Raw genomic sequence first — 26,539 nt, 5'->3', positions numbered from 1 at the left:
ACTGACTGGTATATGCCTAATACATAAAATATGAAAAAAAATCAGTTGATTAATGTCACTTGTTAGACACACTTTCTCAAAACATAACTGAAAAAAATTTTTAGTAACACCACCCAAGATGCTTTTAGTCTTTTTTCCCAATTACACTTAAGTCTGTAGTCCAATACATTTGCTGCTTTTCCAAATACAAATCCTCACCCCTCCAAACCTAAAGGGATAGGTAGGAACACTGAAGAAAATCAGAGCTATAAATGGTTAAGACCGTAGGAAAAGCTTCATTGGAGGAAAATGTCCGCCCACTTGCAGCTACATGCATGTATGTCACAGTTATTTTACTTGGGCCCTTGAACAAAAGCACACATTAACTGCAATTATGAAGATCACAACACACATTTCTTCCAATTACTCTTATGACTAGCAACGGGAAAGGTACTTTTTTAGACCTAACTCACAAAACATAAAATGCCAAAATTGGTAAAGTTCATTTTACCTCGGTCTTTGTTATCTAAAAACAAGGGAACTTTGGAGAAAAAAAAAATCACTTTATCGACTCCTAAATAAGATTCGTAAAGCATCCAAATGAGTCTGAAGCCACTACTAGTACTGGAGTAAATTATGTGCCACCAAATGCTTGGGAAGGTCTGAAATTACTTGATAACTGAAGTAGATGACATAAAATACACACACTTAAGTTATCTAGCCCTGGGATGACAATTCAGAACATCACGTTACATTTGGGTTCTTAAAGAAACTACAGGAACTTCCGGAAGCCACAAAGTCAATTTTGGTCAAGAAATGATGTTTCTGTGAACTGTAAGATGACCTCAATAAAACGGGCCCTGGACACATACTAGGTTACTAACTGTAGTTACAACAGAATTTTAGGAACAATCACGTTTTTACAAGGAAAAGGGCAGTCACAATTTCACAGCCTCATTCACATTACACAAAAATACCGAAATCAGCTAGAGCACTAAGAGGCCTCAAGCCTGAATTCATCCCCACTTGTGATAAAACACATCTGCCAATCTATACGTAAAATACAGGGACACTTTACTACCCTGATCATCAGGACGAGATCCCGCCGGGCCGGGAGGACGTTTTCAGAAACATCTCCGCGTGGCGTCCCGGGCGCCCTTCTCCCAGGCACACTCCTGGTTGCGGCGCTCTCGAGATACTGTAGCGTCGTCCTTACGCCTGTCGACGTTACCCTCTTTCCCTGGATACAGAAAATGACCCTACGCGCGAAATTCACCCACAGTCCCTCCCCGAGTCTGCAACCAATAAAAACCAACTACTCTTTCTTGAGGTCTTCAAAATTGCAAGCCAACCGCGGTCGCCGCGCCAGTCGCACCCACCACCCCGGAAGTAGAAGCAACACAGTCTCAACAAGAGAATGCGCGCAGAGGAGGCGCCAAAATAAAATCCATTCTCGCGAGATCTTAAACACAAGTCTCGCGACATCCTTCGGCCTCTCCTTGTTTTTTTCAGCCCCACCCCCACACCGGTTCGTTGCCTCAAAACATCGCGAGATTTTCTCCTTTCAGTCTCCGCCCCTTTACGGCACGATGGTCGCACAAGAATGTGATACAGGATCGACGGCCGCCATTTTCTTTCTTTCTTAGCAGTTGGCTGAGGGAAGGTGTCTGCGAAGAAGCGGCAGCGGCCACTGTAGCGTAGGCATGGCAGACTACTCAACAGTGCCTCCACCTTCTTCTGGCTCAGCTGGTGGTGGAGGCGGCGGCGGCGGCGGTGGGGGAGTTAACGATGCTTTCAAAGATGCGCTGCAGAGAGCACGGCAGGTAAGTCTGGACCGCGCGGCGGGATCCCGAACGCTCACGGTAATTGGCCGCTGGCTGAGTAGGCCGCTACTTCTTCGCGCATGAGGAAGAGGAAAGAAGTGCCCTTCCGGGCCCTGAAATGTGAGGAGATTTATGGTTCCTCACGTTGGTAATACAATTCGGAGGCCGGAGCTCGGTTTTGTGGATCTTGGCGTCTAAGCCATTTAGAACCCAACGCGTGTTACGCGTAGATGGCTTTAGGTCTTTCGCTTCTGCGGCAGTCGCGCTTTCACTGAAGAGTTAGCGTGGCATTTCCTTTTTTTCAGATTGAACGTTTTCCGTGGGATAAAGCGCGCGTAGTTTTTACACAATAGTATGGAAGGTTCTGGTAATGAGTTTGGGAGAGGACTAGGGTCTGTCCTCAGGAACCGTGATAAGGGAGGGATATGTCAGTACAGCAGTCTTTATAGCTTCCAGCTCATTCGGGCTGTCTCAAAATTAACCTTCCTGTATCATTCACTTTCACATCTACAAGGAAGAGAGCACTAGTATCCCGTGTTAGAATCCTTCCTCAGAGCAGGATTTATGTGTCATTGGGTTCTACCAGCCCTTTCCTCTTATTTCTCAAAATGGCTTCAGGCCTATTATATCCGAGTTTCAGTTTGAATCTGCCTCTCTGTTCAGAGTCGTAAACTGACCAGACCTCTTTGTATTACGTAGGTGCGTACATTTGCCCTGAAGGCAGTTCTTTCCCAAACGGGGAAAATAAAATTACTCCAGGAAATTTAAAGGCTTCTTAATTGGAACTTTATTAGATGGTCCCTTAACATAACTATAACTTAAAGTGTGTGATGTTGTATGTAAGCAAAATAATTTTATTCTAGTTACGACATTTTTAGATTATAGCGTTAAGCGAACGGGAATCAGAAACTAATTTTGTGGTGTGTTTTGTTTGCGTTAACTTTGTTAACCTTTTTCACTCTCCAGTTGCATCAAAGCATCATTTGAGTCAACCTGCGTAAAGTCTGTAATAATGTAACAAGTGGCTCTTATTTTTATAATGTGAACATATAATTAAACTTACCTATAGTTGTGTATGATCAGAAATAGTCAAAAGTCACCATTAATACTAATTGTGTAATTTTTCACCTGAATTTTCGTTCATCTGAACGTTTTTGTAATAGCGACTGAAACATTTATATAATGACATAAACTGTTAGAGGATTATTATTAGATTGGTTGAAGGACTCACCTGCATTACTTTATTTGACCAGTGTATTGAATTAATTTGTGCTACACACTGAACTTAGATACTAGAGATTTTTTTACTGTGTGAATTGTATTTCTGCCTTCTAGGAAGTGATGATACAATCAAGGAACCAAATGCAAATGAATAGTAGTATCTGATTAATGCATTCAGAGAGGAGTAGACAAAAATGGGCACCGTTAATTTATCCACTTGTTTTGTAAACATTTATAGAGTTCCTGCTGTGAGTCAGGCACTGTACACAACACCAAAGAGTGGGGTGCCTAACTGCCAAAGGACTGATATTTTAAGCAAGGCATTAAAGAATGAGTGAAAGTTTGATCAGTGGAAAAAAGAAGCAGCATGTGCAAAGGTATGAGGGTTTTGGAATGACAGGAACCCAGGAATGAAGTCACTGGAGGATAATGTTGGTTGGGGAAGAGGGTGGAAATGGAGGTGAGTACAGATGAATACAACTTCTGAAAGGCCTCAGGTTACCATGCTTTAATTAAAAATTGGACTTAATTATTTGGCTAAGCTGTAATTTCCTGATTATGTTAGATGGCTTTTTTAAATAAAGAAATTGCCTTCAAACTGTGGATTTCCTGTACTCTCTTTTTATGCCAATAGGTCAGCTGCCTCAATGCTCTTGTTGTAATGATATGATTCTTTATAGATGTCTTGCTGTAATAATTTGATTGTTTCTTTACAGAATTGACCTTAAGCCTGAGATTCCTAAATTTAGCTTTTGATTTGAATTTCCCCTTCTGATTACTTTTGAAGATGCCTCTATAATGTCAGTTATAGCTGCTTGTCTGATATATAAATGGAATACAGGGAGGAGTACTTGGACTGAAGAAACAAGTTAGGTTAATATCTGAACTACTTTTTCCTTATCTATGTTAAAAGCATGCTGGATTATATTTCCAAAATCTTCATCTAACCTTAAGTTTCTTTTCTTTGTCCAGCGTATTATGCAGTGTTCTTGGAAGGAAGAGGTGTAAGAACAGCTTCTTGCCCTCAGAGCTGTGTACTAATGGGGATGCTCTTGGCTTTTTTTAACTGGACGGTTCTTTGTTAATGCAGGACAAGTGGTTACTGCCTAGCTCATTTTGCCATCTGGTAATTTAGACCAAATTGCTCAATCATTTTTCCAGAGAATTCCAATGGCTTATTTTTTAATGTGTAATTTCCAGATTTTTAAATACTCTCTGAGCTAAATTCAGCACAGGGGCACCAGATTGCTTCTCTAGTTTAGGGTTTCCAGCGGGTACACTGGAGAGATTTCTATTTGTGTATTTCAAGCTGTAACTCGAAAGGGTGGGTTGGGATTCTTTGGTTAGGAGTTTGGTGATCACACTAAGGCAGGTTTGTCTCTGAAATGTTGAATGATCAAAATGTATCTCTCTACCTTTTTTCTCCTTGACATTGGGAAGATAGAAGTGAATCAGAGTGGGACTCCATCATTGGTAGAACACGCATTAAAGCAAGAGTATAAGCCTTGATTCTTTAGCTTGTAAACAACTATTAGTCTTTAAGTAATCAGTTATTCTTGGAATCTCTTCCCTGATTGTAAAAGTGATGCAAGCTGCAATTGTTTGAATGCAATGAAAATTTTATAAAATAGAATTGTTGTTTTTCAGTTAACGTTAATTTCTTTTGAAAACTAGCACTTGAGTAGGCTTCTGGGGGGGAGGTTTGTTTCTACATTTGGTAACAGGATAGCAAAGTTTGATTATGATAAATTTCTCTGTTGTAGGAGGGGACAGTGTTAAAAATGGTTGTTAGTATTCTTAGTGAGTAGTTCTTTTCTAATGTCTTTGTACTGTTTCTGAATGTTTAAGATGGTGTTACTAATTCTCTTGAGTGAACTAAGTATCAACCTTTCATTTTCATTTGGATAGTTTTAGAACTATTCAGTGAATAATGAATAATAGGGAGGTATAAATAAGTATCCTTTCTCTGTGCAGAAGTTCCTTGGCGTTCAAGGAGTGGTGTTCTGCAAACTCATGCAGCATTTACAAAAGCTAACTGCAGAAGGTACTCACGGCTTAAGATCATCAGTAGTTACTGTCTTGTCTGACCTGAAATAGTTCTTCTAAAATCAGTACCAGGCAGTGTATTTAAGTAATAAGGAACAATTCAAATGTTAATTAAGACTTTTAAAACTTGGTGGAAAAGAAGTTGTTTTCAGGTTTGATGAAGAAACCTTTCAGAAAAGAAATAAGATTTTTATAGCTGCTCAAAGATATGGAACAGGTTTTTGAGTAAGTGAAAGGATGATTAAGGAAGGTTAGATTGACCAAAGCCTTTTTTTGTTTTTTGTTTGTTTGTTTGTTTTAAGTAATCTCTACACCCAATGTGGACCCTGAGTTCCGGAGTCACAGATTCTTTTGACTGAGACAGCCAGGTGCCCCCCCCCTCCCCAAAGCCTTTTTAAAATCAAGCATTTTTAATATTTAATCCTGGTGTGCTTTGGGAGAAAAAGGGAAATCTAGAAACCCTAGGAAATACAGTTGGGAATTGAATATATATTCAATTTTAAGTGATACGTAAGTGGATTTTTAAGACTCAAGTCTTTGAGTATACTTAATCCTTTCCAGTTTTCTAATTATAATGAAGCATGAAGCAGTTGGCTTAGTTCACATCAGGATTCTTTGGGGAAATTCTAGACACCAGATGTTTGAATTTTCTGAGTAATTTTTTATCATGGAAAATTTCAGACATACTCAGAATTAGCAGAATAATGTAATGAAGCTCTAATGAGCGTATCACTCACATTTGGTGCTTACCCCCTTCTAGTAATTAGCGTGGAGCTATATAGAAATTGGAACATCTCCTCCATTGACTTACCATATAACCTGAGTTAAGTTCGCTTGAGATTTTTTTCACCTGTAAAATGGATCACTATCTCACTAAGTATTCTCATCTCTTAGGGTCGTTGTGATGATTCAGTGACATACAGTAAAAATACAGTATGGAATTTTGCCTATTGCTGGCACTCAGCAGTCTTAGTTCCATATCTCATTTCATAAAAAATGAAGTAAATACTCATAAAGAAATACATGAAATATATTGAATATATTGAATTTGTTCAATATATTCAGTATATTGAATTTATTCAATATATTCAGTATATTGTACTTACTCAATATACTAAATATATTGAAATATATGAAAAAACATTTTCTTTTACTGATTGTGTCCTGTCTATGAGTTGAGGCTGCTGTTTTTTTAATATGTTTAGGTAAGTGTAAGCAGTTACTTGCCCCACTCTAAAAAAGTCTTTAGGAATGAAATGATTTATTTTTTTGTAGCTGAGACTTTTCTTTGAGATACAGCTTTCCAGGCTTCCCCCACCCCCATGTTTCCATAGAATAGGATTGTCTGATAGAAATATAATGCAAGTCACATATTTTATTTAATGCAACATACCCAAAACGTTACATGTGTACAAATTTTTAAAAAACTGAGATGCTTTCCACTCTTTAAGTTTTCAGTGTCCATTTGTGTACTTATTATTTAATTCGGGCTAGCCAGAAGTACTTAATAAATAACCGTGTATGGCTAGCATCTACCTTATTAGACAACACTGCCTTGGAATCCCATAAGGTGTTAACATTCTCTGTGCCTACAGCACATTTTTGAAGTGTCATGGGAGAGAGCCATGGAGAAGATAGAATTAGAACCACATTTTTCCCAAAGCTATTTACACGGTCAGTTGATTCTGAAGATTCCTGTTTGATTATTTCTTTGTTTGTTCTTACAGAAATTTATCAGAAGCTTAATTCCAGATGATGATAAATTTTTAACTCCTTGAAGTTATTAATGGTATTAATGATAGTAATACATGGCTCTGTAATTTTTGTTTTTCTTTCATACTAATTTTCTATGTATTAGATACTTGGTGTGTATATATGTATATACATATATTAAATGAGAAAATATAGCACTAAGTAGTGTATAGTAGTTATGATGTTATCCTTAATGATGATGTGCTTTTGTTTTTTAAGATTGCAGCAAAAATTGGAGGTGATGCTGGTACATCACTGAACTCAAATGACTATGGTTATGGGGGACAAAAAAGACCTTTGGAAGATGGAGGTAAGTTATAGTCATAAGTATTTTAATTGTTTCAGACACAGGTTAGTTGAAGGTGATTTTCAATATTTTTCAAATTTTTTTTACTGAAACATTGCTTTTATAATGTTCTTAAAATTGTAAGGTTTATGTTGGCCTCAGGAGAAAAGAGGGGGGAGACCTTAGACAAGGTAGGTAAAATTTTGAGTCAATCAGCCAGTTCTGTCTTAGTAGAAAACAACATTTTCTCTTTTAGGATTGTGCCAGATTGACAGTTTGCACAGACATCTTGTTAATATACTGAAAAGAACAAAAATATAAAATGTTTAGAAGACATTTCACTGGTTTTTCTCATCTTATGTGAATTAATCTTTATATGCTATGTTTTTATTGTTTTGCTATTTCAGATTTCATTTTAAAGGTTGATATTTCTATAGCTTGCTACTGTAGTGTGTTGCAGGTTATACCTTTTTTTATGTTACTTATTTTTGTTTTAGTACCTTGTTTTGTGTTTCAGGTTTAACTCAAAATGTGGCTTAAAACAGATTTACAGTGCTTTGCATTTTTTAAAAAAAACGTAATTGTTGAAGCTTCTGAACTTAGAAGTCTGCAAGTATTTTTTGTTTTAGATTTGATGTATGAATTTTGATACATTTTCTTTTTGCCCTTTTATTTACTTAATTTTTTTTTTAAGGAGGATTCTGAATGAGCCTGTAGAATGTATTTGTAGCTTTTGACCAGGTGTACTTGGTTTCCTTTTATTTAAGTATCTTTCACATTTATAGTGAGGTTTTAATATACAAAAAAATGAGCTAATGATGCTTCAGATGTTGTATGTAATGTATTCTTTTTATTTTATGTGTAGATGGCTCTTGGACAAGTCCGAGCAGTACAACACACTGGGAGGGAATGCCCTCTCCTTTTAAAGGCAGGAATTTTTATTTATTACCTGTGTTTAGTATGTAACCGTGAAATAAACCAGTGGATTCTTAAATGGACACAAATAATTCTTGGATTATGTGTCTGAATTTTTGCTGCACAACATTCTGATGTTTAATCATTTAAGTTTGAAGGGGGGAGGAAAATGTAGTACTTTCAGATGTAGGTTGTCTATTCTAAGGTATGCATTGTATTCATCTGTGTAAAGGATGTAGATGAAGGAAGTCATGTAGTTGCTTTGAGTTTTTCTGCTGAAGCGTATGCCGTGAAATGTTTGGTTAGGAACAGTAGAATAGTTTAGATTGAGATTGCCTTGTAATGTGATTTTTTTATTATTTTGCATAGCCTTGTGGTCACTGTCAGATACACTCAACTTTGATATGTCAAATTTTCACATTTTGATAGGTTCTGTTTTTCTTCCAGTCTTCAGTTCCTACAGTGGGAAGCATCATTAGCCTTTAGCATGTGCTATTTTGCTAGTAATGGACCTAAATACTTTGTCTTGTATCATTCTAAAGTGCTTAACATACATTAAGGTCAGTGATTTGATAAAATCAAAAAGAATTTTTTTAAATGTCTGTGCATCTTTTAAACATGAAAAGAATGAAAGAAATGTAATGTTTCTTTTGATTACTAAGAGTTTGGGATAAGTTTTGTCACTTTTGGTTCAAATGATCAACAATTACCTACAGCTGTTTCAATAAGTGTTTACATTGATATTCTTGCTTGGGCACGGGTTAGCTAAGTCTTGTATTTGTACTTACTGGCAAAAAGTTAAAAGGCTCTTAATTTTGCAGATCAACCAGATGCTAAGAAAGTTGCTCCTCAGAATGACTGTAAGTATTTTAAATTGGGTTAAAAGCTAAAGTAACTGAATTTTAATATCAGAGTTTTGTTCGTAGTTTTTTTTGGGTGTCTTCGGAGTTAGTTGATGGCCAGAATACTTTAGAATGAATGTCTTTGTAAATAATACTTCTTGTCTTCATAATCTCTCACTTGAATTATGGCTAGACATATATTCTTACGATTTGATTGCTAAAATATTTTCATATTCAATTCTATAACTCCATTTTTTAACCTAAGCTTGTGCCCCTTGAGAAAGAACAGTTTCTTTCTATGCCATTGCTAATGATACCTGCTGTTTCACTGACTTTATTGCCCACTGTCAATGTTGATTTAAGTATTCTGCCTAAAACTTCATTCTCAAAGGTGGTGTTTTCTGTGTATATGGGAAAGATTTTAGTATTGCTTGATATAATTGTATTGTTAAATATGTGTGAACTTAAATTTAAAGTTTTCATTTTATTTGATTTTTTGGTAGCTTTTGGAACACAGTTACCACCGATGCATCAGCAGCAAAGGTATAGTGAAAGGCTTTTCGAAGAGTACTTTGCAAGTTTTAGTTGAAATGTCTGTGAAAACACAAATTAGTATATAGTGAATATGTGCCTGTATATTCTTTTTTGTTTATTCATTTCTGTCCATTTTAGTTGAGAACAGAATGATCATTTTTCCTTTTGAGTGAGATACATTTGTAATTTGGAAGGAAGGTAGAATTAGCCACATATTTGAAGAGCTAAAGCGAATGAAAATAATTGTTAAGAAAACATTCTCTGAACCTCCACCCCAGCTCCTTTGCAGTTAATGCTTTCAGACTATTTACCATACCCTCCTCAATTGGTGTGTGTCCCATTAAGGTTCTGGCTTGAACTACTCAAGCTGCATTTTGACTCTGAATATATGCCTGAAAGCCTAGTTTAAGCCATTAGACTTCCATTTTTATTGGATTACCTTTTGAATGTAATCAGTTCTCTTTCTTTGAAGGAAAATGTTAGTTTTTGTTTTTTGTTAGCAGGTCTGTAATGACAGAAGAATACAAAGTTCCAGATGGAATGGTTGGATTTAGTAAGTAGCCTAATTTTTAAAGCTTTGAAAACAATCAAAACATACTTGACAGTCTTAGCAAATAATTTTTTTTCTTTTTTCTTTACTAGTAATTGGCAGAGGTGGTGAACAGATTTCACGCATACAACAAGAATCTGGATGCAAAATACAGATAGCTCCTGGTAATGTTATTCTCTAGCTATTTTTCAAAGTGACTAGAAAATTAGCATATTAAGTAACTATCGAAAGTGATATTGTAATCTTTTTGGCCTAAAATATTTTTGTGTTTTTTTATTTAATTGTAGACAGTGGTGGCCTTCCAGAAAGGTCTTGTATGCTAACTGGAACACCTGAATCTGTCCAGTAAGTATGAAATGATATGCCTGAGGCCAGCCCCTCTTTCCTACTGAAGGACATTGCCCCTGAATTTAACTGATTTTACCCAGCACTATTAGTTTTCCCATTTTCTAGCTAATTTCTAACAAGATACAAAGATGCTGAAAAATCCCTCCATCTTAACAAAACCTTGAACCTCACATTTCTACTTCTCTGCCTCCTTACACAATAAAAATCCTTAAAAGGAGTAGCTCTCTTCACCATATTGTTTGCATCTGTTTTCATTTTGTCTTGAACTTCTTTGAATCAGACTTTTACTCCCATGGTTCCATTGAAGTTGCTCTTTTCAAGATCACATACGGCCTCTCCATCTTTCCACCCATCAATGTTGTTTGACTCAGGGAACCACTTTCCTAGAGATATTCCCTCCCTAGCTACTTTCTCAGTCATTCTTGGTCGTCCAACTCTATCTTCCTAGCCTTTCAGTATGAAAGTGCCGCAAAATTCAGTCCTCCTACAGTCTGTCTACGTATACTCCTCAGATGACTTCATTTATTCTTTCACAAACTTTAATGTGTAATATTAAACTTTTAATATTAATATATCATAAATTTTATGTACTCCTAAATTGTTATTTTCAGCCTTGCTCTCTTTTTCTAACTTACAGAATCCTATCAAGCTGCTCACTTAGTATTTCCACTTGAATGTCTACTAGACATTTCAGACTTTGAATTGTTCATAATTGTTTTCCACCCCGTTACCCAGTCTGCTTTGTCCTCTACTCATCTCAGTATATGGCAGCACTGTTTTAATACTCTTATCTTTTTCTTTGGGTACCTGGTTGGCACAGTACATTAAGCACCAGACTCTTGGTTTCAGCTCAGGCCTTGATCTCCGGGTCGTGAGGTTGGGCTCTGCACTCAGCAGAGTCTGCCTGAAACTTTACCACTCCCCCTACCTCACCCCTGAACATGAGCATTCCAAAATAAATTTTAAAAAATGTTTAAATTACCTTTATCTTTTTCTTGTCTTTCATTTATCCATAAGCAACACTTTGGTCATTTTTCTTCAAAATTTATTTGGAATCCAGCCTTTTCTTGCCATTTCTATACTATTTGTCTGTGACCATTTGTCTATATTTCAACATGTTTCCATTCTTTTTAGCTTGTTCAGAAGTAGTCTGTTCTTAGAATAGTATAGCCATATCATTTTTTTTAAATGTGAATCAGTAGGTGTCTGGGTGGCTCAGTCATTGGGCGTCTGCCTTCGGCTCAGGTAATGGTCCCAGAGTCCTGGGATCGGGTCCTGCATTGAGCTCCCTGCTCCACGGGAAGCCTGCTTCTCCCTTTCCCACTCCCTCTGCTGTGTTCCCTCTCTCGCTGTCTCTCTCCCTGTCAAATAAAAATAAATAAAATCTTTTAAAAAAATAATGTGAATCAGTTTATGTCATTACTTTGCTCATATCCTCTAATGCTTCACCATGTCTTTATCCTGGATTGATTTACCTGCCACCTTTCTCACTTCATTTTTTACCTCTCTTCTCCCAACTCACTGTGTTTAAGCCCCATTTAGCTTCTGTTCTTTCAGCACACCAAGCTTGCTTCTCATCTGAGATCTTTGCAAATTCCTGTTTCTTCTCTGGAACATTTTGCCCTCTGATATTTTACTCCCTCTCTTCCTCTACATTTTAGTTCAGATATCTTATCAGTAGTCTTTTATGTCTGCTTTGCATGAAATAGCTTATCTTTATGAGTACACATTCTGTCTCTCTTATCCTGTTTTAATTTTATTTGTAGCACTTAACCAAACATGCTGTTTTAGTTATTTAATCAAGGTAAGCTGTACCAGAAGGGACCCTTGTGCATTTCATTCAGTGTTGTAATTCTATTATCTAGTATAGTACTTGGTATATGGTTAACATTTCTTAAGTATTTTTGAATGGATAAATAAATTTTTAATGTGTGAGTGAACAAAGTGGTGTTTTAAAATTGGAAATACATCATTCAGTTATTGGTAGAGTAGCTTAATTCTTAGATGACTTTCAAAGTAAAGTGGAAAAAAAAGTAGAGTGCTACTTCTTGGACATTTAGGACTGTTCTAAAAAATACTGCAAATTGTATACCTAGAAAATTTATTGTGTTATCATTCTTTGTCCCTGATGGCATTTTCTCTTAATTAAAATTGTTAAATTAGCTTTAAGCCACCTAAACCTGAATTGGGATGGGGGAAGTACGTGATTATATTATTTTGTGTTTCTGTATTTGGATAAGTTTTTGAGTATGCCTTAACTTATTGTTTGACTCCTAATTTGTTAACAGATCAGCAAAACGATTATTGGACCAGATTGTTGAAAAAGGAAGACCAGCCCCTGGCTTCCACCATGGTGATGGACCAGGAAATGCAGTTCAAGAAATCATGATTCCAGCTAGCAAGGCAGGATTAGTTATTGGAAAGGGGGGAGAAACTATTAAACAACTTCAGGTATTGGTCTGTAAAGTGATTAGTTTTCATCTGTTTTGAAGCCAGTTCGTTTCCATTTCCCTTTTGTTAATACATATGATTTCTGTGATTAATAGGAGCGGGCTGGAGTTAAAATGGTTATGATTCAAGATGGACCTCAGAACACTGGTGCTGACAAACCTCTTAGGATTACAGGAGACCCATACAAAGTACAGGTAAACTTGTTTATATTTTATATAGAAGGATTTGGGAACAGAATGGGCAAAACACATAGGAATATAATTACAATGTTTTGAGACCTGCCTTGTAAATTGGGTGGTTTTTTTTTGTTTGTACTTCAGCAAGCCAAGGAAATGGTGTTAGAGTTAATCCGTGATCAAGGTGGTTTCAGAGAAGTTCGAAATGAGTATGGGTCAAGAATAGGAGGAAATGAAGGGATAGATGTAAGTAAAAATACCCATTTGGAGATGGTTGTATACTGATTCATAAATACATGTGTTCTTCCTGTTCTGTGTTACATAGCCTTCTTTAACATTGGATTTCTGCCCTCCCTCCCCATAACTTACACCTTAGAGTACAGAATATAAATCTTGTTACCCTTTTAATTTTCAGGGAATAGCTTTCCTTAATACTTAGTTTTCTTTGTATAAGGTCCCCATTCCAAGATTTGCTGTTGGTATTGTAATAGGAAGAAATGGAGAGATGATTAAAAAAATACAAAATGATGCTGGTGTTCGAATTCAGTTTAAGCCAGGTGAGTACATTTTTCATTATCTGTGTTATTAGCAGTTACTTTTTTTGACATGCATTGTTGCTAACTCAAACCATTTTGTTTGTTTTGAAGATGATGGAACAACACCTGATAGAATAGCACAAATAACAGGACCTCCAGACCGATGTCAGCATGCTGCAGAAATTATTACAGACCTTCTTCGAAGTGTTCAGGTTTGACAGATGTTAATATTTTCATTGTTTTGTTTTCATTTAAAAAATACTTTTCTTCAAGTCTGAAAGGGTCCCCCCTCCCATTTAGTTTTATATAAGAATTTGTCTGATGATACTTTGTTAATAACTAAGAAGTTTAAGTTGCTTTGAGGTAGACATCTTAGAGCAGGAAGATAGCTATGTAAGTGGATTGTCTTGCTTATCACAGTATAAAATAGTGGGTATTACTTGTTGACTGGCAGTCATATCATCTCCCAGCCTCTTTAAACTTCTGGTTTAGGAAAATGAAGGTTGAGGAAGATAGACATGGAATGACTTTATCATGGAAAGAAGAGTATGCTTCTATGCTGACTTTGTTTCTTTCCTTCTCTAGGCTGGTAATCCTGGTGGACCTGGACCTGGTGGTCGAGGAAGAGGTAGAGGTCAAGGCAACTGGAACATGGGACCACCTGGTGGACTACAGGAATTTAATTTCATTGTACCAACTGGGAAAACTGGATTAATAATAGGAAAAGGCAATGTATTATAAACTCTTAATGTTTTGATATATAGGAAAAATTTAACACATGACCTGATTTTTCTGGACGCTATTTCTAATGTACACCAGTAGCAGTGATTTTTCCTTGGCTGTATCTTACATTGATTTGTAATGAAAACACAAAGGAAGGGCTTTATATATAAAATTAAAATGTGATATGAATCACATTGGCTACTAGAGAAGGGACCAACAGTTTTAATTATTAGCGTAAGAAACTTTTGACTGAAAAAGTGGTTTGGATATTTGTGTCATTTGCTTTTTCCTAACTCACATCTTCTTAAAATTTAGGATTTTTTTAGTAAGTGTTTTGGTTTATGTTACTTGTAAAAGCAATTTATTTGAAACAAATATTTTGATAAGTTAGTTTCTGTTATAATTCATTTTATTGTTGGGTATAGACATACTAATTTAGGTCTTAAAAACTTGAATGTGTTTTAGGAGAAGCATGATATACCTTATAGAACTTGATTTACAAGTGTAGAATAAATGGAAAATCTAAAAGAATATTGGCAGATGGGATACTGCTCAAAACTTTTTTATGGCTCTCTTAATTGTGACCATTTTCATTTAGGTAGTTCCTTTTGTATCCTTTGGATCTTTAGAGAAATTATTGTGTTTTGATTTTAGGAGGTGAAACCATAAAAAGCATAAGCCAACAGTCTGGAGCAAGAATAGAACTTCAGAGAAATCCTCCACCTAATGCAGATCCTAATATGAAATTATTTACAATTCGTGGCACTCCACAGCAAATAGACTATGCGCGGCAACTTATAGAAGAAAAGATTGGTGTGAGTGTGATTTAAACTTCCAATTTCTAGGGGTGCATGCCTGGCTCAGTTGGTAGAGCATGTGAATCTTGATTATCTAGGTAGTGAGTTCAGGCCCCCACATTGGGCAGAGAGCTTACTTAAAAAATAAATAGGGACGCTTGATTCAGTCAGTTGGGCATCTGCCTTCGGCTGGGGTCGTGATCCTGGGGTGTCCCAGGTTTGAGCCCCACATTGGGCTCCCTGCTTAGCGGGGAGCCTGCTCCTCTCTATCCCTGACCCTGTTTGTGTGCTTAGTCTCTAATGAATAAATAAAATCTTTTTTAAAAAATTGTTCAAAAAAACCAAATACATGGGCGCCTGGGTGGCTCAGTGGGTTAAGCCACTACCTTCGGCTCAGGTCATGATCTCAGGGTCCTGGGATCGAGTTCCACATCGGGCTCTCTGCTCAGCGGGGAGCCTGCTTCCCTCTCTCTCTCTGCCAGCCTCTCTACCTACCTGTGATCTCTCTCTGTCAAATGAATAAATAAAAATCTTAAAAAAAAAAAAACCAAATACATAAATAGATAACTAACTTCAGTTTATGCATAGACTCTCTTAGTTAAATAAGACATTAATTCACATGTTCTTATAACTACTATATAGAAAAATGCCAATTTCTAGTCTATGTTTCGTTATATAATGGGTACATGTAACATAGAGAAGACTCTCGAGCCGTGAAAAATAACCCAATTAAATATACATTTATAAGGGTTTAGAAACTTGTATTTGGGTGTGGATAAGTAGAAAATGGATGATGTTACTTGCAGATATGATGTTAGGGTTGGAGGGTTAAAGAATATACTTGAAGGACATAGTTAATGGGAATTCAGTATTTAATAAGGGTTTACTTTACTCAACCCTTGTGAGGCAGATATGAATTATATGCATCCCCCACTTTAGAGTAGAAATTTACAAATCCAACTCTTAGACTGACAGTGACTTTTAGGAAGTTTTAAAATATATACTACTTGAATGTTTTCCACCTCTACACATACCACACAGCTCTGAGTCAGAGTCTGGAACAGAGCCCAGCATCTAATTTTAGAAGGGTGTTCCAGGTGATTCAGACACATGGCCAAATTTGCAAATTTTTTCCTTTAGAACTAGAACAGTTTCCTGGTGGTAGTACAAAAAATGCATAGAGTCTTAAATGTGCTTGCTTATAAATGAGGAGCTAGTGTTTTCTTGCATTCTTTTACTATAGAGCGTAAGGGAGCATCTTAAGTTACTCATAACAATTAGAATTTCTTGGGAAAATTCTTGATGTTTGCTGCACTGTGGATGGAATACAAATAGATCTAATAGACAAATACAGGAAGACAAATAGATGTATAAAAGATGCTTAAAGAATGTCTTATAAGGGGGTGCCTGGGTGGCTCAGTTGGTTGGACGACTGCCTTCGGCTCAGGTCATGATCCTGGAGTCCCGGGATCGAGTCCCGCATCGGGCTCCCAGCTCTTTGGGGAGTCTGCTTCTCCCTCTGACCTTCTCCTCGCTCATGTTCTCTCTCACTGTCTCTCTCTCAAATAAATAAATAAAATCTTTAAAAAAAAAAAAAAGAAAGAAAGAAAGAAAGAATGTCTTATAGGGGTTCCTGGCTGGTTCAGTCAGTAGAGCATGCAGCTGTTGATCTGTAGAGATTACTTAAAAAGAACATAGAAAGAATGTATTCTAAAAATACATACAAATATTTTAAGTTCTGTGGTATGGACAGTAAGTGTTTAAAAACGTGAAGAAAATAATTCCAGACTTGGTAGTGGCAGAGATTGATGCTAGAAAAATGGACACGTCGTGGTTTTAGGTTTTATGATTCCTAACATGCATGGATCAAGGTTTCCAATAGCTTGATGGTCGAAAAGATCGGTTGTTACCGAGAAGCAGTTTAGTATGGTGGTTAAGAGCATGAGACTCTGAAGTCATGTTGTTAGGGTTCAGAATACTCAGAGTCATTTACTAACTTTGTGACCTTGGAGTAAGCTATTTATACTCTTGTTTGCCTCCCGTTTGTTCATCTATATAAAGGAGAATAATAGTAGCTGCTTTACAGGGTTGTAGGGATGAGTGTCTGGCACATAGCCCTGTAAAAATAACTTTTTCAATAATCCATTTTTGCTTTTTGGAAAGGATTGTTTATGGATAACAGAAGTGAGTGATAATGACAAGAGGTAGAGACTTAAAAGATTAAAATAATAAAAAGGATTTTAAAAGTCACGAAGTTTAGCTTCATTATTTTGTAGTGAGAAAATAGACAACCAAATGTGATTTAAGCAGTTGCTCCAAAATGTTATTATCCGTATTAACTGCACAAAAGCTGTGTTTAGGATAGTTAAATGAAGGCTAGTGGTCTTTACAAGTTGGATTATGAACAGGAAAATCAACTAAGCATTATTAACTATGTGGTATGATATAAATATGAAGATCCAGGGGCGCCTGGGTGGCTCAGTGGTTTAAAGCTCTGCCTTCGGCTCAGGTCATGATCTCTGGGTCCTGGGATTGAACCACGCATCGGGCTCTCTGCTCAGCGGGGAACCTGCTTCCCTCTCTCTCTCTCCCCTCTCTCTCTTCCTGCTGTTCTGCCTGCGTTTGATCTCTCTCTCTCTCTGTCAAATAAATAAAATGTTTTTTTTTAAAAGTAGATGTAGAACAGATACAGAAAAAGAAAAGCTAGAGACAACATATTTCCATGACTGAAATGGTAAAGGAATGGTAAAAGAAGTATAAAAAGGAAAGCAAAATAACAGAAGGGAATAGTCTGAAAGGAATAGAATGGAAGGTAAAGGAGACATTTCAGTTCTTTGCTGATGCGTTGATTGTAATGAATTTACATGTGTCAGTGTGGTAAAGAGTTTAAGCAACATGAATGAGGAAATGAAGGAAAATCTAAAAAAAATCTAAAATATGTTGCTAGGGGCTGTATAAAAGGGTAGAAATGGAAGGTTAATTTAGCCTTTGACTTGTTCAGCCATTATTACCATTTTTTTTTTTTTTTCTTTTTCTTTTCTTTTTTTTTTTTTTTACATCTTTTTGCTTTTTTATAGGGTCCAGTAAATCCTTTAGGGCCACCTGTACCCCATGGGCCCCATGGTGTCCCAGGCCCCCATGGACCTCCTGGGCCTCCAGGGCCTGGAACTCCAATGGGACCATACAACCCTGCACCTTATAATCCAGGACCACCCGGTCCTGCACCACAGTAAGTATTGAGTTTGGTTCTGGAGTTCCCCCCACCCAAAGATTGTAGCTTTTGATAAATAGCGTTTTTATATTGATTTCTTTCTTTTCAGTGGTCCTCCAGCTCCTTATGCTCCTCAGGGGTGGGGAAATGCATATCCACATTGGCAGCAACAGGCCCCTCCTGATCCAGGTAAAAGACATTTATTATTCATGTGTAATCTGTATTATCATTCCTGTTATCCTCCTAGATTTTCTAATGTCATTTCTACATTGTGTGCATTTTCTGCACTGACTCTTTCAGCGGGAGTCTTAGTTTCTGGTTTTACCACGGTGTATAAGATTGGTGTGTATATGGTTTGTTTTCAGTGAATTTTTTTCTACCTGAATTTGGCTTTCTGCCCTTTCAAAGTGATAAGAACAGAGTGTTAAAAGCCAGAAGCTACAGGAAGAAATACAATGTCTTAGTTTTAAATACCAGTGCCATCAAAATGTGTAATGTGTTAATTGCGACATTATCCATGAAAGAATAGTGTATGTTTATTTATGGAATTATCTGAGTGTCTAAATGGAGCATTTAATACTTGAGTATTAAACTTTGAAGTTCTCAAATATAAAAAGCCGTTTTCATATTCCTGATATGGTAACTTCACATATTAGTAAAAATCAGGGCTGTGTTTAATGTCTGCATGTTAGAACTCAAAAATACATTAAGTTATATGTTTTCTCTGTTCAGATCTGGATTTTATATATAAAATTCTATCTTGTTACTGCATCTGCCATCCTCTAGTTTTCCTTTCATGATGGTCAAAGGGGCATTCATCAAAATCAGTTAATACTTATTTATGATCCTTCTTTCTCACCTACTACCTATCTTTTAGGCCTCTTTCACTGGAGTAGTTTCAAGGAAGGTACTGAATTATGGATTCCTTTCCACACTAGTGTATTTATTTTTTAAAAGAACCTAAATAATTGATTTATATGCAGTTGTTTTAGTGAATTTGATTAAACATTCTTGTTGTTTAAATGTGGCCCTATATTGTAACATACTTTAATTTCATAGGAAGTGTGCTCTTTGGAGTATGATTGCACAGCATGACAATAAGCAAATAACCACAACTACACTCATTCAAGAAACAACTTGAGTGTGCTAGGATGTGGGTATGCAAAGATTAGTTTATGTTCTATAGCAGAAAAGTGCACTCTAAATGTTAGCAATGCTGTGATGGACTGAGAGAGAGTTAAATATAATTTAGTGTATAATAGTATAAACATCTTTTAAGAATGTAAAGACTTTACATTCCCTCTTGTAAGCCAACTGGGATGCTGTGATTAGACAGAAAAATCACATAATTTAAGAGATTCGAGAGTTTGAGCGAGTTAAGGGGTGAATTTATATTGGGGAACTTGGATTTGTAGGATTGCACCTTATGAGCACTGTTTGGATCAGTAACATGATTGAGAAGAGTGTTGGGAATTAGTAGTAGTCTCTATCATGGTCTTGATTTCACACTGGGAGTAGTAGTGAAGTCACCACATTAAGAATTGGTTGATGAATATGGCTTACAGCATTGCCTTTGGAAAATGAAGTAACCCACTTAGCTAAAAGATGGTAGCTAGGGTTAGATACTGCTTATATTAGATTTTGCATTATGTAAAAACCAAAATAATTTACTTAGATGAAATTTCTGGCGAACTTATTAACATTCTGGTATTTAAATGTGGCCATGACAAAGTTCATATTTTCTGAACTAAATCTTTTTCTATTAAAAAAAAAAATGGACGTTCCGTTTGGGCGCCTGGGTGGCTCAGTGGGTTAAGCCGCTGCCTTCAGCTCAGGTCATGATCTCAGGGTCTTGGGATCGAGTCCCACATGGGGCTTTCTGCTCAGCAGGGAGCCTGCTTCCCTCTCTCTCTCTCTGCCTGCCTCTCTGCCTACTTGTGATCTCTCTCTGTCAAATAAATAAATAAAATCTTTAAAAAAAAAAAAAAAAAAAAAAAAAAAAAAAAAAAAAAAAAAAAAAAATGGGCTATTGGGGCACCTGAGTGGCTCAGTGCTTTAAGCCTCTGCCTTCGGCTCAGGTCATGATCTCAGAATCCGGAGATCAAGCCATGCATCAGGCTTTCTGCTCAGCGGGGAGCCTGCTTCCCCCCCCTCTCTGTCTGCCTCTCTGCCTACTTGTGATCTGTTAAATAAATAACAAATCTTTTTTTTTTTTAATGGGCTATTAAGAATTTATGTAGAAGTTAAGAACTTAGATTTCAGAGTGAGACAGACCCATATAAGTCCTAAGGCTACACCTTTAATAATTGTGTGATAGTAAGCAAGTTTTTTAATCCCTCTGTATCTTTTTTTCTTACCTTTAAAATGATAAATGAAGGATAATCATGTTGAATGAATAATAAAATCTCTGTGTATGTATTAGTTATGTCTAACTGTTGGACTGGTTCTGTTACACCCTCTACACATTCAGGAGTTCAAGTATCGTTTTCTGAAGTCTGTTTTGTCCTAGTTTCTCTGGCCAGAGATGGTGTCAAATGAAATACTTGTATTAGTATATAGGTAATGACACAATTAAGATAAAAACGTGCAACTTAGAAAAGCAATACATTTATTACTTGAGGAAGGTTTGGAGGGTGGATAATGCCTTAAAATTGTATTACCTTAGTCATTGTATCACTAGAAATCCTTGCTCCTTTTTTCTCAAACTTTATTAAACAGCTGAGACTTGATACCCATTTGGGATAAAGGCTACACAGATTTCATATAGATACAGACTTTGGCTAAGGAAATTACATTTTCCTTGATAATATAAACTTAAAGATATATCTGTAGTGTCATACCGTATTCTTCATATAAAAGACAGAGTCAAGAAGAGATTTCTGTTTCTGGCTGAGAGATCTCAAACTGTTACTGCATGAGTTTGATTTTTATGAAGGATGAAATAAGGAAGCATAACATGGTCAAAGGCCAGATAATGAACATGGCAACCTTTGAAAAGTACAAGCGGTTTACTGTGACCAGAACTTGAGTGTTGGAAAAATATTGACAAATGGGGGCAGATAGGGCTAGAATGGGAAGGACAAGCCAAGGCATTAGATCATTAAAGAAACTGGGTGGTGGGCGCCTGGGTGGCTCAGTGGGTTAAGCCGCTGCCTTCGGCTCAGGTCATGATCTCAGAGTCCTGGGATCGAGTCCCGCATCGGGCTCTCTGCTCAGCAGAGAGCCTGCTTCCCTCTCTCTCTCTCTGGCTGCCTCTCCATCTACTTGTGATTTCTCTCTGTCAAATTAATAAATAAAATCTTTAAAAAAAAAAAAAAAAAAGAAACTGGGTGGTGATAACGTTGCACTTAAAAACTTTGACAACCCTAAAGACTCTGGAATTAATGAAGAATTTCAAGTAGGGCAGGAATATCAAGTGTATGTTTTAGGATAATTATTGTAAAATATGATGAGATGAAATATGGCTAATCTGTTTATTTTTTTAAGACTTTTATGTTGGCTCTACATCCAAAACAAGACAGGACAGAATTCATAGTTCTCAGATAATTGTTTCTTGTACACATTAGTTCCTAGAAATCCTTTGTTTTAGTCATTTGCCATGTAGAACTGCTATCTTGAGGCAAAACCAGTTTAGGAAAAAACCAAGGCAGCAGGATGGTTTGAGGCAAAGCATCAAATTTAGAGACAAAAGATGTTTATTCTTATCCTAATTCTGCCACTCAGCTAATTTTCTAGGAACATCACTTAATGTCTGTACCTCACTTGCTGTAATTAAAGCTTATGAATGTTAATTAATAGAATTGAAAACTTCCCATTTACTATTTATTTTTTGTTAGCCATTTAATTTGGGGGTCTACTAAAGAGTGTGTATGTGTGTGAGAGAGAGAGATTACAGACTTCAGATGCAAACGTTGAACTTGTGTTTATTCTAGCTAAGGCAGGAACAGATCCAAATTCAGCAGCTTGGGCTGCCTATTATGCTCACTATTATCAACAGCAAGCACAGCCACCACCTGCAGCTCCTGCTGGTGCACCAACTACAACCCAAACCAATGGACAAGGTAACTATGGTAATTAAAGAATTTATTTTGTATGTAGAAGTAGAAACTTGTGTTTGGAATTAAATATGAAGTACATCAATGTATAAAACCTAAAATTTTACAATATTTAATTATAGCTTCAGTGAGCAGACTTTCCGTTTTTGAAAATAAGTTTGAAATAATTGCAAACTTTCGTAAAAGTTTAAGTTGTAAGATACATTACAGAACACCCAGGTAACCTAGCTGTTAATATTTTATCCCCACCTCCCGTTTGTCCCATTTTCCTGTCATACGTGTCCATATCCATTACCAGTAGTTTTTTAGGACCATTTTAAGATCAGGCCGTACACATCATGTCCCCTTAACCTTAAGTACCCTTTCTGCATTACTCCAAAAATACATTACCATCATACAGCGCTCTTAAACAGTCTTTCAGCATTGATACATCATTACTGTCCCAATGCAGAACCCTTACTCAGATTTCACCAGTTGTCCCCTCAGTTTCTCTTTTCTGATCCAGGATCCCATCTGGAAAGTACCAACATTTTGTTCTATGTAATGATGATAGATCAACATAGGTTCCTTCAACTTTTTCTCAAAATAATGTCATGCTCTTGAGGTCCTATTTGGGAGTTGGCAGTACCTCAGAAATAATCCTGTGCACTTAGGCATTATATCATGGGGTCACATAATGTTGGCCCGCTTCATTCCTGGAGATGGTAACCATAGTTACTTCATCATGTTGGTGTTCACCAGGTTTCTATACCATAAAATTGCATTTTTCTCTTTGAAAGTAAAAATTGTTGGAGAATTTATGCTGAGATTATAGGAGTATTCTATTCCTAACAGCAGCTTTTATGATAAAATTCCTGATTCAGCTACAACTATGATGATAATTTTTTTTACATCATTTATTTTATATTTATATATCTTAGTTGGTATTGTACTGTAGGGAAGAAGTATTTTTTCTGTTTATACCAGTATGGCCTCCTGTTTTATTCAACATGTTGTGTTTTAAACTGTCTATACTATTTGATTATCAGATTGCCCTAGCTTTGGCCAATCAGGAGTACCTTCAAGATGGCTCCTATATTCTTTTGACATGTCATTCTTTAAGCACATCCTTAAACTTTCTTGCGCAATAAGATTCTTATTTTGTGCTTCCTGGGCTCAAGCTTCTAGAATTAGCCATTTTTTCAAGGAGCCCTGATTCCGTTTAATAAATACCATCATCCAAGAAACCAAACTCAGTGTGTTCATTGCTACCAAGGTGTCATTGCTTCTAAATCCTTTCAACATAAAAAGCTAGGAAATTTACCTGCATGTATATCTGTATACAAAGTCATGAAACAACATAAATATTTATACATGTATATATTTCTAAGACTGTCGTATCCCCTGCAATTCCATTATAACACTTCAGGGTTCTTTGTAGCTTTTTCCCTTTCCATGCTTATAAATTGTGAAAGACCTTATATATTCAGTGTGTTTCCTTATTTCACGAATGAATTAAATGCTCAGTGTGACTATTCTTCCATTGTATATAGACAGATTTTCTCTGTTGACTGTCTCTATACCTCCTGCTTCCTGTGTCTTTGGCAGGAGCAAGAATCCCACTACCACACAGCTCCCTCAGTCACTATGGCAGGCTGCTCCCAATTTCTCCACTCAAGGAATAGAAGGAAAGGGCCAAGAATGTCTTTGGAAACCCTTAATCTTACTATATTTTTGTTTTTGTTTTTCTTAAACAAGGAGATCAGCAGAATCCAGCTCCAGCTGGACAGGTTGATTATACCAAGGCTTGGGAAGAGTATTACAAGAAAATGGGTATGTTCTACATTTCTTTTTTATACATTTAATTAAATTGAAATGGATACATTTAGTAAATACCACATAGAAGGATGAAGATTCCAATAAAATGATGTTTGAATTTTTTTTTATTACTGAGACTTATATTTAACTTTTAAAATCTTGAAGTGGAGAATAGTTGAATGCATTCTAAAATCACTGAACTTTTAGGTATATTGGGATTGTTACAAATAATTCTTAAGTTTGTGATCCACATAACAAGGAAGTCGTTTTATTTCTAAATGCATTTGTCAGCCACTTAATAATTGAAACTAAAAATTGCTCCATTGGCACACATAACACTGGATATTACTTGGCTTTTGTCAAAGATAGTTACATATATTAGAAGCCTAACTGGCATAGGTTAAATTCTGGAGTGCCAAGCAAAAAAAGGGTTGCATGTGGTCTTTTCTGCTGCAAAGTAAAACTGACAGTGACCTACTACATTAAGTACTTAAATAACATTTGCATATATGAAAAAGGAAAAACCCACCCAGAAAAGCCATTTCCATTCAGTAACTGTAGAGCATATACTACATGCCAGACATAACGATAGAGCTGAGAATGTGATTATGGGCATAATAGCTAGGAGCCCCTGCCCTTCTAGTTATATTCTCATGGAGGATACAATTGTTAATCAAGTACTTTGCCAAGTATATTACTACAAACTGTTACAAATGAAAAGAACTATATTTCCACTAACACATCATATGTATAGCTACTGAATGGTAGCAGCAGATTTTGAACTCCCAAGAGGGCATAAATCCCAAGTCTGTCTCCCAAATTTGCTTTTTCCTGGGACCACTTGGAACCTGGGAATTATTACTGTTAACCTTTGAATAACAATGTAAGTTTGAACTTAATGGGACTACCTATAAGCAGATTTTTTTTTTTCACAGTACTGTAAATGAATTTTCTTTATGATTTTCTTAGGGTTTTTGTTCTGTTTTTTGACTTAATCTGTTGTAGAATACAGTATGTAATACTTAAACATGCAAAATATGTGTTAATTGACTGTGCTATCTGTAAGACCTTTGGTCAACAGAAGGCTATTAGTAGTTCAGTTTTGGGGAAATCATAGTTACATTTGGGTTTTCAACAGTACAGGGGTCGGTACCCATAATCCCTAAGTTGTTCAAGGGTCAGCTGTATTTCTGAACAAATAGTTTTTGCTTTTAGAAGCCTGTGGTGTTATTCATCTAAAATTAACACACATATGCCACAGCCACTTGTCATAAAAGAAAGTTAAACAGACTTACCCATCTTTCACTGGTATAGAACAGATCTAAAGATGGTAGAATTTTCTCATAAGATACAGTCTATTTGAGATTCTCAATGTAAATTTCAATGTTTTCTTTGCCCATGGATATTTTGTCATCCTCCACAGAAAGAAGAAATTCCAGAAGGGTAGTTATATTAATCTTTTTGTGTAGGATACATTTACCTGGTGATAAGAATGTTCTACACAGCTTGATAATCTGTTTAAAGAAAGAAAAATTGTTTTTTCTCCCAAACAGTATATTCTATTTAGGGTGATCATATAATTAATTGTTCAGATATGGATAGTTTGAGAATAACTGAGGATGCTATTCTGTCAGAACTTATGGTCCCCCTAAGTTTTATGAAATAGTGTCACCATTTGAAAGATTTGAATATTTGCAATTGCTGCAGTTGAAGATCATTGGATCTGGGGCACCTGGGTGGCTCAGTGGGTTAAAGCCTCTGCCTTCGGCTCAGGATGATCCCAGGGTCCTGGGATCGAGCCCCACATCTGGCTCTCTGCTCAGCAGGGAGTCTGCTTCCCACTCTCTCTGTCTCTGCCTGCCTCTCTACCTACTTGTGATCTCTGTCTGTCAAATAAAAAAATAAAGATCATTGGATCTGACTTGAATTTTCACAGTGGTTAATATGCCAGAGATGTTCTCTATGTTAATATTAAAAATGAGTAAAAATAGGCCTGTTTGTGGACTAGAGAATTATTGGGGAATTAGTGCAACTTGTGTTTGTATATTTTATCATTCATTTGCAGCATAGCCATTAATTACTGTTTAACTTTTTTATACTTGCCCAAAGTGAGGGGTGTGTGTTGAATGTTATCTGTGAGGTCTTAATACCATTCAGATTTTTAAGGATAGACATCTCACCTTGCCATTCTTTTTTCATTTTCTATCTTTACTCTGCTGACTATAAAATTTTAATTTTATAGATAGTGTCCTGGACTCTGTTGAATCCTTTGTGGAGAAAAAAACGTCACAGAAATAAATAATACTGTGTTTGGCTTAAGAACCTCCTTATCCCCTACCTTTTTTTTTTTCCTTTCCCCATTTGTGTGTTTTTCTGTAGTATGACAGTGATCAGCTGTTAATTTATGGAGCAAAGGATTCTCTCACTTGTAAATCTTAAAGAAAATAATGTTAAATTGCCAGGTCTTTAATGATAGCTACAAAGTCAATTTATTTTT

At 36.4% G+C, this 26,539-nt stretch overlaps 2 protein-coding genes across 27 annotated transcripts in view; one reads left to right on the top strand and one right to left on the bottom strand.

Moving 5' to 3' along the window:
* Positions 1 to 1,308, bottom strand: part of DNAJB4 (DnaJ heat shock protein family (Hsp40) member B4) — a 44,545-nt gene extending 43,237 nt beyond the window's left edge. The window contains exon 1 of one of the 3 annotated variants that reach the window (XM_059137625.1): positions 1,061 to 1,308. The gene's annotated coding sequence lies outside the window, so the exon portion shown is untranslated. Of the gene's footprint in view, positions 1 to 1,052 lie in introns of all 3 variants that reach the window. The other 2 variants (XM_059137628.1, XM_059137627.1) reach the window with 2 other exon arrangements.
* A 252-nt stretch (positions 1,309 to 1,560) lies between these two features.
* FUBP1 (far upstream element binding protein 1) overlaps positions 1,561 to 26,539 on the top strand; it is a 34,879-nt gene continuing 9,900 nt past the window's right edge. For 10 of the 24 annotated variants that reach the window (XR_009345372.1, XR_009345378.1, XR_009345377.1 and 7 more), the window contains exons 1-19: positions 1,561 to 1,802; positions 7,041 to 7,131; positions 7,973 to 8,035; positions 8,844 to 8,882; positions 9,368 to 9,407; positions 9,899 to 9,951; positions 10,041 to 10,112; positions 10,236 to 10,293; positions 12,585 to 12,747; positions 12,843 to 12,941; positions 13,068 to 13,169; positions 13,378 to 13,480; positions 13,571 to 13,671; positions 14,045 to 14,186; positions 14,837 to 14,997; positions 18,057 to 18,208; positions 18,300 to 18,379; positions 22,123 to 22,260; positions 23,983 to 24,057. Coding sequence is in view for 18 of the 24 variants with exons in the window: in XM_059137600.1 (XP_058993583.1) it covers positions 1,683 to 1,802; positions 7,041 to 7,131; positions 7,973 to 8,035; positions 8,844 to 8,882; positions 9,368 to 9,407; positions 9,899 to 9,951; positions 10,041 to 10,112; positions 10,236 to 10,293; positions 12,585 to 12,747; positions 12,843 to 12,941; positions 13,068 to 13,169; positions 13,378 to 13,480; positions 13,571 to 13,671; positions 14,045 to 14,186; positions 14,837 to 14,997; positions 18,057 to 18,208; positions 18,300 to 18,379; positions 22,123 to 22,260; positions 23,983 to 24,057 (1,852 nt within the window). In the remaining 6 variants the exon portion in view is untranslated. The remainder of the gene's footprint in view (positions 1,803 to 7,040; positions 7,132 to 7,972; positions 8,036 to 8,843; positions 8,883 to 9,367; positions 9,408 to 9,898; positions 9,952 to 10,040; positions 10,113 to 10,235; positions 10,294 to 12,584; positions 12,748 to 12,842; positions 12,942 to 13,067; positions 13,170 to 13,377; positions 13,481 to 13,570; positions 13,672 to 14,044; positions 14,187 to 14,836; positions 14,998 to 18,056; positions 18,209 to 18,299; positions 18,380 to 22,122; positions 22,261 to 23,982; positions 24,058 to 26,539) is intronic. The other 14 variants (XM_059137609.1, XM_059137607.1, XM_059137603.1 and 11 more) reach the window with 11 other exon arrangements.

The sequence above is a fragment of the Mustela lutreola genome, chromosome 10 (assembly GCF_030435805.1).
Source record: "Mustela lutreola isolate mMusLut2 chromosome 10, mMusLut2.pri, whole genome shotgun sequence".
Taxonomy (NCBI): Eukaryota; Metazoa; Chordata; class Mammalia; order Carnivora; family Mustelidae; genus Mustela; species Mustela lutreola.
Note: the sequence above shows the minus strand (reverse complement) of the source record. Positions and strands in the feature narration are given on the sequence as shown.